Source organism: Cavia porcellus, unplaced genomic scaffold (genome assembly GCF_034190915.1).
Source record: "Cavia porcellus strain 051 isolate PalLab524CR breed Dunkin Hartley unplaced genomic scaffold, mCavPor4.1 scaffold_2, whole genome shotgun sequence".
NCBI classification, from domain to species: domain Eukaryota; kingdom Metazoa; phylum Chordata; class Mammalia; order Rodentia; family Caviidae; genus Cavia; species Cavia porcellus.
In genome coordinates, this window is record NW_026947485.1 from 7,810,898 (window position 1) to 7,824,439 (window position 13,542).

Consider the following 13,542-nt stretch of genomic DNA (forward strand, 5'->3'; position numbering starts at 1 on the left):
CTCAGGGGCAGCCATATATCCAAGGCGTTAAAAACGGACACGGAAGGTCATTACAGGAGGAGATGGACTCTGCAACAGTGGCAGCTGAGGACCTGATGATCCCACTCCCAGCAATCGACAGATCATCATGACAGAAATCCAAGCAGAAACCAGTTAAACTGCACCGGAGACCTAACAGACCCAACAGCCATCTGCAGAGCATAGCACCCCACAGCTGCCAAATAAATGCACACACCTCACCAGCAGCAGACAAAACGCTCTTCAGAGGACAGCAAACGACAGGCCACAAACCAAGACTCAATAAATTTTTAAAAACCTGAAGTCATGGGGGTGGAGATTTAGCTCAGTGGCATAAGCACCTGCCTTGCAAGCAGGCAGTTGTGAGTTCGATCCCCGGTACTAATAAAAAGGAAAAAGACAAAAAAAAAAAAAAAAAAAAAAACCTGAAGTCATTTCAAGTGTATTTTCTGATCACAACACAACAAACTAAAAGTCAAAAATGAGGATGTCTTGTTTTACGGGAATAAAAATCCATGTATGTAAAGGAATATTAAGACTTAAATCAGGAATAAAGTACTATATATGTACTTATGTATGTATATAGACAGGCAGAAAAAGAAAAGACCAAACTAAAGTAAAATTTATTATTTGAGTAATCTAGTGAAGGGTATAGAGGAATTACCTGTATTATTCTTGCAGCTTTTTAAAGTCTGAGATTATATGAAAAATAACAGAAGTGTTAATTCAGTCTTAAAATACTTATTTTCCTTGTTAACTGGAGGTAAAATTGCAAATACTACACCTACTTTTTGAAAACAGTATGGAAGTTCCACAAAAAATTCAAAACAAAATTATCATATGATCTAGCAATTACATTTCAGGGAACACAGCCAAAAGAACCGAAAGCAGGGTGCAAAGAAGTATCTGTACCCATGTTCACAGCAGCACAATTGACAATCGCTAAGGGGTGGAAGCAATCCAAGTCCACCACAGATGAATGGACCGACGAAATGGAGTACGCACAACACAGCATCTGCTACTCAGCCTAAACACAGAAAGGAAATCCTGTAACATGGTACAACATAGATGCATCTTGAGTCCCATCACATGAAACGAGCCAGTCATAAAAAACAGACTGTATAATTTCACTTGTATGAGGAACCTAGAATTTCAGAGACAGTCACACAGGCAGTAGGTTGAGAGGGCTGTTGCCAGGGACTGGAAGGGAAAAGAAGCCTTGATACTTAGTTCATACAGAGTGTAGCAAGTAGAGATGAAAAAGTCCCAGAGATCTGTTTTATACCAATGTAACAGACTTAAAGAGTTTGACTGAAATATACTGGATGAGAGTAAGAGCAGATCAGAATCCAGCAGAAAAGGTCAGTAAACTTGAGGGACAGCAATAAAGAATACACAAAATGAAAACAGGAAGGAGAAAAATAAGACTTTAAAAAAGGGCCAGGCCGGGGATTTAGCTCAGTGCCTGCCTGAAAAGAGCAAAGTCCTGAGTTCGATTCCCAGAACCAGAAAAAAGAGCAATAAACATAGCATTTGGTTAGCTGAAGGCCGTGATCAAGTGGCCTAACATACGTGTAACTGGAGTACTAGAATAAAAGGAGAAAAAGCCGACAGAAAAATTAAATAATGACCACAGTCTTCCATGAACTGATGAAAAAGATAAAGCCCCAGATCCAAGACATTTAACAAGACTCAAGTATGAGAAACCTAAACTATACCAAGTGCGTAAAACCAGAGGTAACGAGAGAAAATTAACGCCAGCTAGAGAACACAGATACTTCATATGGAGATAACAGGGGCGCAGTATCTTCAAAGACCTGAAAAAACAACTCACGGGTCTATGGCGGTGAAGGCACATTTCAAAAATAAAGTTTTCCAGCATAGGAAAGCAGATGAACTAACTCAGCAGCAGTAGCTCAGCACCATGACAAAGGTTTCAAGGAAGTCCTCAGGCAGAAGGAACACGACAGCAGCAGGAAACCTCCATCCAGGGAGCACAGCTTTCAAACATAAGCAGGTGGGTACATTTAGAGTCTCTTCTTCTCAGTTATTTTTCAATCCCCTTAAAAGGAAACTGACTGTTTAAAGCTAAAAGAATCAATACTGCGCCACGGGCTTTCTAACACACGCAGTACTAAAAGGTCTGACCGCAGCACAGAGTCTGAGAGCAGGAAAACAGTGTTACAGGCATAAAAGTACACTGCTAACACACACGGTGTTATTTCACCCCAAGTCAGGCTCTGAGGAGTTAAGTGAGTGCAAGCCGCTACAGTACTGAGGAACAAACAGACACACAGAGATAAGCCAAAAAAGGATACAAAATGGAGTGATAAAAAAACAACCCAAAGGAAGCAAAAAAGAACAGAGGGGACGACAGCAAGACGACAGATTCAGACCAAACAATATCAGTACTCACATTAAATTAAATGGTACAAATTAAAAGGGAAGCTAAGCTGGGCCTGGTGGTGCATGCCGTAATCCCAGCGTTGGGAAGGCTGAGGCAAGAGGGTTGCTGTGAGTTCAAGGCCAGCTTGGGCTACACAGTGAGTTCAAAGCCAGCCTAAACTACATAGTGAGACCCTGTCTCAACCAATCAGTCAGTCAGTCAATAAATAAATAGAAAACTGGACCAAGAAGAGCAAAAACTAACTACATACTATCAGAAACCCATTTGACTATAAATATAAACTAGATTAAAAGCAAAACACGGGGGCTGGGGATTTAGCTCAGCGGCATAAGCACCTGCCTTGCAAGCAGGCGGTTGTGAGTTCGATCCTTGGTACCGATAAAAATGAAAAAGACAAAAAAAAAAAAAAAAAAAAAGCAAAACACAATGCTAATACTAATCAAAGGAAAACACTATATTATCAGGAAAATGAAGGAAATTTCACACTAATAAATGCAATTCATTAAAAGATTATAAAAGCCTCAATAACAGACTAACCTTCAAAACGTACAAGGCAAAAACTGACAAACTGCAAGGAAAAAAGCTAGCAAGTTCACAGTTATAGATTTTTATACCCTTCTCTCAAAAAGTCATGGAATAAGCAGACAGAAAATAGCAAGGATATATAAGACAGGCGCTAGGTGATCAACTTGGTACAGCAGTCTTTTCCAGTGCTCATAAATCATTTAAAAGCACACCATATTTAGGACCACAAATCATTTAAAATGTCTCAATTCACATAATGTATAGTCTTCGACCACAGTGAATTTAAATTAGAGATCAGCAACCGAAAGATCTGAAAAATCCCAAGTATTAGAACTTATAGGAGGCTGAGGCAGGAGGGTTACTGCCAGTTCAAGGCCAGCCCAGGCTAAATAGTGAGTTCAAGGCCAGTCTGGACTAGATTGCTAGACCCTGACTTTAAAAAAAAAGAGAGAGAGAGAGAGAATACACAAAAAGAAACTCATGCTCTAATTAACCAAAGGAGTCGAAAAAAATCACAAAGGAAAAAAGGCAAGTATTATGAACGTGAATGAAAATGAAAACATTTGTGGGATGCATACAAAGTACTGTGTAAGGGACATGTTTGTTTGTTTGTTTGTTTGTTGAGACAGGGTCTCACATGCAGCCCAGTCTGGCCGTGAACTCACACAATTCTCCTACTTCAGGCTCCTCAGTGCTGAGACCACAGGTGTGCACTACCGGTAGTGCCTGGTTAGTTAAGGAAATTTTATAGCATTAATTACTTTCCTTAGAGGAGAATAAAGGTTTTAAATCAAGGAGCTAAATTTCCACCTTAACAAACTAGTAAATTAAGGGCAAATAAAATGTAAATAGAAAGGAAGTAATAAAAATAGAATTTAGAGAAACAGAACAGAAAATCAATAGAGAAAACCAAAAGCTGATTTTTTTGTGGGGTTTTTTTGGTTTTGGTTTTTGTTTTTTGTCTTTTTGAGGCAGGGTCTCACTACACAGTTGAGGCTGGCCTTGGGCTCACTTTGTAATTCAGGCTGGTCTCAAACTTGCAGTGACCCTCTTGCCTTAGCCCAAGTGCTGCGATTATACCACCATGCCTGGCTAAAAACTGGTTCTTTAAAATCAAAAACAAAGTAAACTCTAGCCAGACTAAACAGATGAAAAAACCAAAAATGATGCAAATTTTGGGTTAGAAATGAGTAGGGATATAACTACAGATCTTACAGACATTAAAATAATAAGATTATAAATAACTGTATGCCAATGGATCTCATAAATTAGATGAAAAATCCCTTCAGAGATACATTCAATGCTAACTCAAGAAGAAATGAACCGAACAGCTCTTTATTCACTAAAAAACAACTCGTAGGTAAAATCCTTCCTACAAACCAAAGTTGCACACACCTGTAATCCCAGGACTCCGGGAGGGGGAGGCAAGAGGACTGGCTGGAGCCCACTCTGGGCAATTCTGTGAGAATCTAGCTCTCAAAGTTTTTAAAAGCCAGGTGTGGCAGTACACACCTGCAACCAGAGAAGCCAGAGGACTGCAGCCAGTTCCAGGCCAGCCATGGCTACAACTGATTTTGAGGCCAACCTGAGCCACAGAGTAAGACCCTTGCGGGGCAGGGGGGAAATTCCCAAAGTCACTTCACAGCAGATGGTCCAGCTGGGACTTGAGCTAGCTCTACAGGGCACTGAAACCTGTGCCATGTACCTTCATACACTGTTTTGCTATCTGTGACAGATCCGTTTGTGAACATTCTACTAAAGTAACATTATGCATGCCACAAATATCAGTACCTTCCACACCTGTGAAATTTCTATAAACTGAACGGCCCCTTTTCCCTACTGGTTCTATAACTGGAAAGCTGCACACTACGCATTTTGTCTTTAACTTCCTCTCATTAAATGTCAAATTTAATCATGCTATGATTATCAGGTAGTACTTCAACCACAGCCATTTCCTGCACAGTTCCGACATATTACTCAGAGTGAAATCCAGCATATTTTCTTTCTTTCTTTCCTTGCGCTCAAAAGCTTCCTATTCGAGGAAGCGGCCAGTTGCTCTCATCTGAAAGTGTACCTTCGTCTAGCAATTGTATTAGGCTGACAAGCTGCACAAAAAACATAGCAGTCATGTAATATTTTCAAAATCGTCTGACTCTGGCCATCAAGTGAGGATTCACACTTACACATTTGACAGATGTATGTATGGCGAACTGTATGCTGGATGCTAAGCTGAGAGGGAGGTAAAATAAAGTGTGAAACTACTTCTCAGATTTTGCAAGGGAAGTCCCAATTTTAAACATTCTGCTGTATTCCAGCCGGGGTTAAGAGGACATAGTTACCATCCACACAAAGCAAAGTTTGCAAGGTTGGACCTGCGGGACTACAAAGCAGGCAGAGAGGTTAAGGGTGACAGTCCTGCTGCAGCTTAGGATGGACTATGTCAATACAGCCATGAATCAACTGCTTAGCTGGACCTACACATGTGTAAATAAGAGACTGAATCAGCATTTGGAAAATAAGGACCAAATGGTAAATAGTATATAAAAATGTACCAAAAGGCAATCTGCTTCTGTAATTTTAGTATTTAAGAATGTAATCTCTAACCACCAATACTGGGTAGTAGTCAATTTGCCCAGCCACTTTTATATAAACTATCTATTTAAAGACCATCTTCAGAAACAGTTTTTGTTTTTCCTCAGGCTGGCCTATGACTCACTGTGAGCCTCCTGCCTCATCCTTCCCAGGGTGGGATCATAGGTCTGGATCGCCTTTGAAGCTTTACCCTCCCCCCACCAGATAAGGAAACTGACACTGAGAGATTCAGCATCTGAAAGTCACAAAGCCCATCAGCATTCTAAACCACAGTGTCTAGCAGGGTGTGGTAGCCCAGGCACCGTGCTAAATCACTTCCTCATCTGTTTAGAGAAAAGGATAATAGTCCAAAGGAGATGCACACTTATAATCCCAGCCCTTGGGAGGATGAGGCAGGAGGATCGCTGAGCCAGCCTCAACTACACCGTGAAATTGCCTCAAAAGCCAAACAAATCTGTGTCTACACTTTGAATTATCTTTCAGTGAAACCACAGGTGCTACAATACTCTCTTTTGGTATGCACTGTATTATAATTTGGTCCAATCTGTCTGTCTCTCTCTCTCTGCCCCTAAAGAGAATCTCCTCAAAAAGAGTGATTCCATCCCTATACCCTCAGCAACACTTGACATCGTTATAAAATGATCTGAAAGTGTTACTACTGAATCGGTACAATACTAGATTCAGTTTATGGTTTTGCAGCATTATGTAACTGATTAGTCTCTTCCGGCTGAAAGGTTTTGGCCCCACTGTAGCCGGAGGTGGAACCAAGGGGCTCTATCTTCTCCGCCCCTAGGAATTTACCTGTGGCTCGAAATCAATACCAATGGGCTACCTGTGCATCACTAATGCCCCCTAGGCACCATCCCAAACCTAAACTACGTGTATGCCCCCACACCACGTGTCTGGCAGAAACAATGCCAGACCCCATAGAGAATGCCAGACCCCGGAGGGTCAGGGGGTCTCTCCCCACATTCTTAAAATGAAGGTCATTTATATTTCATACTTTTTATCTTTTCAACCATGCCAAAATCCTATCAGATGGTTCCCTTCTGCACCGAAAAATTCTATCACCAGCCAAATCTCTAAGAAGCAAGTTTTACTGTGCAATGGTAAAGCAAAATGGCATGGAATGCAGGCTCTGAAATTAAACCGGCTGGATGTGACTCTTATAGACAGCTAACTTAGAAATACTATAGGCAGTCAGACAGGGCTGGGACCTAGAGGGAGTCAGTGCAGAAGACAAGAACACATCAGAACTCTGGCTGGGTGGGCTGGGGATATAGCTCAACAGCACAGCACCTGATGTCCTGAGTTCAATCCCATTACCAGAATAAACCATTAGCTTATTAAGGTTTGGCTATCCTCTCCCACACATAAGCACTACTAAAACTAAGGACAAGACTCAGACTACAGATCATCAATCAAGGTTAATGATGTCATCCATGTACATTACTACATGACCTGCTTTCAATTCTACAGGTATTACCTTAGTAACTATATTTGTAATGTTATTGGCTGATCATAATTGTTGTACTCACCTACTGATTTGCTCTATAAAATTTCCTTTGAGAAAAGCTGCGCATGGTGTCACAGGCCTGTAATCCCAGCACTCGAGAGGCTGTGCTACAAAGTGAGCTCGAGGCCAGCCTGAACAGCACAGAGACCCTGTCTCAAAAAGAAAAAAAAAAAACTTCCTTTGAGAAGTGGGCTCTTTGGCAACCCACTCAGGACTCCTGTCTCTCAGGAGATGACATTCCTTTTCCCTAGTAAATCTTCCCACTTTTAACCTTTGCTGTTCCTTAGAATTCATTCTTGACTTTGGGAAACAAGAATTCATCTAGCAGGGTAAGAGTTACATTAACTGCCTCTGTATCGTCTGGAGGTCCTATATCAAAGCCACCAAATAAAATACTGAAATCAAGAACAAATGAGTTGGGCTGGGGATTTAGCTCAGCAGTGTATGCGCCTGAGGTCATGAGTTCCATCCCTGGTACCAAAAAAAAAAAAATATGAGTTAACCTGAATCACATTCACCTCATCTACAAAGCATGAGGACAATAATTAGCAAGTCCCTACCTGATAGGATTAGGGTTAAACACTATAATGTGTAAATTTTAACTTATTTTCTGATCCTTTTTTCTTTTGTTTTTTTGAGGCGGGGACATGGTACGTAGTTAAGACTGATCTTGAACTCACTTTGTAGCCCAGGCTGGCCTCAACTCTCTCGCCTTCCTCAGCCTCTGGACTGTAATGAACACAGGTGGCATGGCCATACCTGACTGCTCATTTCTGACACATCACCATCAAGTCACTGTGGCTCCGTCTAGTGATGCCTTTATTTCATTACAAAGGTCTTGCAATTTTGCAATGGACTCGCTGAAAGGTCTTGGGATTTAAAAAGTCCTCAAGCTACATTCTTTACTTTTAGGGCCAACTTCTCCAATGCCAATTTGAGCTCAAAAAAGCTAACTTTGGAGGTCTGAGCCAGAATCCTGTCTCCAATGAACTCTACCCGATTTGCTTACTGTCACACTCTGCAAGAAAGCACAAAAAAGGGGGAACAGATAAACCCCAACTCGCTAGCACCCAGAGCAACGCACACAGCAAGCCCCTGTGGGTGACAGGCAATCTCCAGGGCAAAATATTTTCCTCAAACCATCTTGTTTCTGATCCCAGACATGGCTCATTCTTCCCAGCACTCCCGCTGCCCTTTCCTCCAGAATCTGAAGGCTGAACTACTACAAAGGACAAGGCATGCCCATTTCCTTGTCTTAAAATTAGCTGACTGTACTCCCGATGCGACATAGGATTTTATGTTTTGTTTTTGTTTCTTTGAGACAGGGTCTACTAGACTGGCCTCGAACTCCTGGCAGTCTTCCCGTCTCTGCCTCCTGAGGGCTGGGACTACAGGAGTGCATCACCAAATCCAGCTCAGGTTAGGATATTTAACTGGTATGGTATCTTACAGCTCTTTGGGCAAAAGGGCACAGTCTCGAAATTCTCAGACTTTCCTTCCACTATTAAAACGCTGTAAGAGGGGCAGGGATCTAGCTCAGTGGCACAGTGCCTGCCTGGCAAGCATGACGTCCTGAGTTCGATTCCCAGTATCCCCTCCTCCAAAAAAAATGCTGTAAGGGAAAAAATAAAATTAACCAGTTATTGACAACACAACTTTCACAAAAACAACCACAAGATCCAATACTAACAACACGGTCAAAGTCTCAGAGGAAGAAGGTAAAAACGGAAAAAATGTGGGGTGCAAGTAAACCCAAAACTTCAAAATCAAAGTGTCACACACAAAGTCACCTCTCACGGAGCATGATGTATCTAACAAAGCCACCACCTGCACAGGACGCCTCGGCCCGCGGGGCTCAGTCCAACCCCGACGCCGACCCCCGCCACGGCCCAGCCTGCCTCTCCGCACCCCTGCTCGGCAGCCGGCTAAAAATAACCCGGGCGGCGCGGCGACCGCCAACTTGTGCCGCGGCGCCACAGGACAATGAGGACGCGGCTGTCACCCCGGGGTGAGCGCGACCCCGCTCCCCCCGCCCGAGGCAGCGGAGACGGCGGCCCGGCAGAGCCCCCGCCGCGCGGGGCCGGGCCGCAGGTGCTGAGGAGGGATCGCGGCGGCGTGGGGCGGCCCGGCGCCCACCTCATGCAGCCGCCGCCGCCGCCGCCGCCGCCGCCTCGGCCATGCAGACCCATCCCGGGGACTCCCGCGCAACCCGCCGGCGGGGCCGGAGCCGCTCTTACCTGGGAGCGGGCGCCGCGCCGCTAGGAGGCGGCTGGGTGCGCGCGGGAGACGCCGCCGCCGGAGCCGAGGAGCTCAGGGAGTCTGCGGAGGGCGCGCTCCCTCCACGGCGTCGCCCCGCCCCCGGCCGCCGGAGCCTGCGCCCCAGCCCGCAGTCCGCGCGCGCTAGTGGGCGGGCCGGAGGGGGCGGGGCACGGAGGGCGGAGCGGTCTTGGGGGCGGGGCGGGGCGCTGGCCATTCAGATTAGCATCTGTGCTCCCAGAGGGACTACCGAAGCTCGGGGCTCAGTTTAGAATGACTTTCTTCCCAGCCCGTAGCAGTTAGAGGCGGGCCTAATGTGTTCTTTATTACCGCCTTTTTGTCTAAATCGTAAGTGAGGACAGGTCGGTTGGTTTGAACTGGCGGCCACGTAGTCCAATCACTATGGGGAAAGAAGACTCTGCGCTCAGATTGGCGTCCACTTCTCCAATACCCAGGCCTGGGGGCGGAACGACCCGGCCCCGGATGTGGGCGTGGCCCTGAGGTGTCTGTCGCTGAGAGAACGTCTGTCGTGGCCCGGCCGAGTGGCGGAACTGAATATTATTCTTAATTATCATGTGACGGGCCCTGGATTGAATGGGGGGGAAAGTGTGGCGGACAAGGATCCAAACTGGCGCGTTCCCTCATCTTCGCGACCCTCCCCGCTCTCCGGCCAGCAGCGCTGCCAGGTGAGTCTGGGCGCTGGCCTCCCCGGGACAGAGCGGCCGCCGCGCCCCGCCCCGCCCCGCCCCACCTGCCCGGCCGGGGCTGCGGAACGCCTGAGGCCGGCTGACCGCCCGTGGGGAGCCGGACGGTCCGCGCGAGCCAACGAAGGCCCGGAGGCTTGAGGGACGGCCTGAAGCCGGGGGCCGCTAGGCCCGACCGGCCGCCTGGGAAGCGGGACGCTGGCCGGCCTGGCGACTGCAGCGGCCGTCGGAGGCCGTCATTATCCGGAGGGCCCTCGGGGCAGGGGCGGCGCGGTGCAGAGGCCTCAGAGCGCGGAGCTCCCTGGCCTGCGGGACCTCGGGAGGGGACCGTGCGCGCGCTCTGCTTTTTAAGTTAAGGAGAGTGCGGTGCAGGATGAACACTCCTACGGTCCCGCCGGCATCGTTCCGGGCCCCAGCGGGGAGCTCCCCGCTGGAGAGGGGCTGCTTGCAAGTGCGCGAGACATTCGTGGCCGCCCACGTTATAAAGCGGTGGCCACGGGAGGATTCTGTCCTTTGCATCCTTCCACCTCCTGTCCTAAGTCTGTAGTTAGGGCTGCCTCCCGGCCGACGAGAAAAAGAAAAAGAAGCTTGCCTCATGCAGCGGCAGGCAAGTTATGTTGAAGTACGTGCCTTATCTGCACGCTTCCTAGAGGGATTCGCGAACGACCAGATTGGAGATCAGTCAGTGCAGCGTCATTTAGGTATCGGTCAGCGCAAATCTCTGCCTCTCCTCCCGAGTTCACACTCTCGCGTCCTGGTACCCCCAGGAGAGCGGTGGAGCTGTCGCCTGCTCCGGTGGAGGCTGCCGGGCGAGGCGGCGGCCAAAGGGAAAGGGAGGGGGACGCTCACCCCTAGGCTCCGGGAACAAAGGGGCCTGCGCTGTCCGCCGCACCCACGCCTTGTGCATCCACAAATCCGGAGTCTCCCAAAAGAACAGCGGGCGCGCGAGTCACCTCGCCAGGCTCTTTAGATTTTCCTTGTTTCTTACCTTTTTGCATCTCTTCTGTTCTCCTATCACCCACCCCTAGCACCTTATCTTTGCTTTCCAGCCAGAGTCCTCTTTCGTCGCCTGTCCTTTCCCAGGAGCATACTTCTCCCAGCGGGATCTACAGTACTTAAATTCCTCCTTTCCTAAAAATGTCTGAAGATCCTTTTCTCACGCTCAGCGTCTTATCTTTCGTCTCTTCTCCAAATAGCTGGAGGGAATAAAATGTTCTCAGCTGTCTGCATTTTGTTATCTCCTGTTAACGCCTCACCCACCTGAGGGCAGTCTGGCTCCTCCGTTCTTTTGCGTCCTACCTGCCCTTATTCCAGGTGGTCACAGGACTGGTCTGAAAACCTGACTACAATAGTACCACACTGTAAGCGTCTACAGACGCTTATGTATATTTTATTTTATACATAAAATACTACATTTTATGTATAAAATATTATTTATATATAAAAAATTATAGATAAAATATCCTAGGTGTTGTAAGTTAATGCAGTCTCAATCAGAATTCCAAGGTTTTATCAATTCGTTTAATGCTTTTAGAAATGAAAAAACTGAAATAGTAAATATTCTAGAAAGGCAAACTGAGTAGTTATGAGATCTTCCAAATATGACTACCTTTTACCTATCCTAAATCAGTAGTGAGTTGTGTGCTTTTCCTGCAAGGCAAAAGGCTAGGTCAGTGAGGCAGAACAGTGATATAAGTCATGCCTTGATTATTGAAAAACTTACCATCAGATACTTGCAATATGTATCAAGTTTTTAGGTGGTCTGTTTTAACAAGAAAATACCAGAGAATTAACTAAATGTACAATATAAACTAAATGCAAATATAATGCCATCGTATATTATATAGCCCGGTGACCACTTCACAATCTTAATTCTGCCTGATGATTGCTTAATGTTCTTAGTTTTTATGAACCATTTCTACCTTATAAAACCTTCTTCTCACCAGGCATGCTGGTGCACACTTGTGATCCAGACACTTGGGAGGCCGAGGCAGGAGGACTTCTGAGAGTTTTAGGTCAGCCTCAGCTATTAGTGAATTCAAGTCCAGTCTAAACCACATAGTAAGATCCTGTATTGACAAAGACCCAAAAAAGAAAACTCTCTACTAGATACGTACTACCTCCTTCCCTCTTACTGCTTTGACTTCACTTTATCTTGGTACCCCTTGAAATGGAATGAAAAGCTCAAGTTTTGCTCCTGAATAGAGAGGTGAAGAATATCCCGAGGAGCAGAATAAGGTCCTGAGTTTCTGGGCTTAGCTCTAAAGAAACAGGCTCCTCGGGACCTGGTTCCTAGTGTGCTTACCCTTAGCCACGGGCTGTAAGAAACGATGGCTCTGTTGGCGGTCATTGCTCCGGATTTTAGAAGTTTCTAAAGGAGAGGTGATGTGGTGTGTTCAGAACTAGAGGGTCTAGTGGGAAGGGAGCCAGGTTTGCAGGCTCCCTTCGGACCCGCACCCAGACAACCCTTTCTTGTCCTCGTAGGGAGTGCTGCCCCACTTCGGACCCTGCAGCGGCCTCTCCCAGCTGTGTAAATGAGAATGTCCCTGGCCCAGAGGGTGCTGCTCACCTGGCTCTTCACCTTGCTCTTCCTGATCATGCTGGTGTTGAAACTGGATGAGAAGGCGCCCTGGAACTGGTTCCTCATATTCATTCCGGTCTGGATATTCGACACCATCCTCCTCGTCATGCTGATCGTGAAAATGGCCGGCCGGTGCAAGTCTGGCTTCGACCCTCGCCATGGGTCCCACAACATTAAGAAGAAAGCCTGGTACCTCATCGCCATGTTACTCAAGTTAGCCTTCTGCCTCGCCCTGTGTGCCAGGCTGGAGCAGTTTACAACTATGAACCTGTCCTACGTCTTCATCCCTTTGTGGGCCCTACTGGCTGGGGCGCTGACGGAACTGGGCTATAACGTCTTTTTTGTGAGAGACTGAAGTCTGCATACAGAGCTCATTTTGTGTCTGCTGCTCTGCAACAAGTGATTATTAAAATGTTCCAGACCTTTAAAGGGAGCTGCTAGAAGGCCCGAGACCTGGCGGGAAATAACGCATGCAGCAGCGATCTTCTGATTCCATGCAATAAGGTCGGTGAATCATAGACTTCTAATCAAAGCAAAGCTGAATTACTCAGCTTATGGATATCTTTATTATCACTCTGTAAATAAAGTTTGTTTTTGACCTTATTTTTCCACATGACTTGTGAATAATCTGTTGTATGTATATTTTTAAAATTTTATTAGTATGTTTTCAGTGCATAATGATTATATTCATTGTGGGGAGTTGGACCATATACATACTCCCCATTCATGCTCAACAGTTAAAGTATAAAGCCTTTATTCTACCTGAGTGTGGTGGCGAACCTGTCATCCCCGTACTTGGGAGGCTGAGGCAGGGGATCTCAACAAGGGTAACTGCCTGGCAAGACCGTATCCCATTGGTCTAGTACAGAAGGTAACCCTGAAGATTACTACTTTATTTCCCTGCAGTACATCAACCAGTTTATCTAACATACCAATCTTATTC

The 13,542-nt window shown here is 46.2% G+C and overlaps 2 protein-coding genes across 8 annotated transcripts in view; one reads left to right on the forward strand and one right to left on the reverse strand.

Moving 5' to 3' along the window:
• Phtf2 (putative homeodomain transcription factor 2) overlaps window positions 1–11,143 on the reverse strand; it is a 95,936-nt gene extending 84,793 nt beyond the window's left edge. For 4 of the 7 annotated variants that reach the window (XR_010043643.1, XM_063237576.1, XM_063237567.1 and 1 more), the window contains exons 1-2: window positions 9,296–9,445; window positions 7,081–7,207 (exon numbers count right to left, since the gene is read on the reverse strand). The gene's annotated coding sequence lies outside the window, so the exon portion shown is untranslated. Of the gene's footprint in view, window positions 1–7,080; window positions 7,212–9,295; window positions 9,451–11,006 lie in introns of those variants that run through there. The other 3 variants (XM_063237575.1, XM_063237574.1, XM_063237573.1) reach the window with 3 other exon arrangements.
• On the forward strand, window positions 9,792–13,202 carry Tmem60 (transmembrane protein 60). Its single transcript, XM_005003640.4, has 2 exons — window positions 9,792–10,000; window positions 12,503–13,202. The coding sequence occupies exon 2, from the start codon at window positions 12,553–12,555 to the stop codon at window positions 12,952–12,954; it is 402 nt and encodes a 133-aa protein (XP_005003697.1). The 5' UTR covers window positions 9,792–10,000; window positions 12,503–12,552; the 3' UTR covers window positions 12,955–13,202.
• Window positions 13,203–13,542: the final 340 nt, after the last annotated feature.

Bases quoted from the DNA above. Each gene is read 5' to 3' on its own strand.
- Tmem60 (XM_005003640.4), top strand. From the start codon at position 12,553: ATGAGAATGTCCCTGGCCCAGAGGGTGCTGCTCACCTGGCTCTTCACC.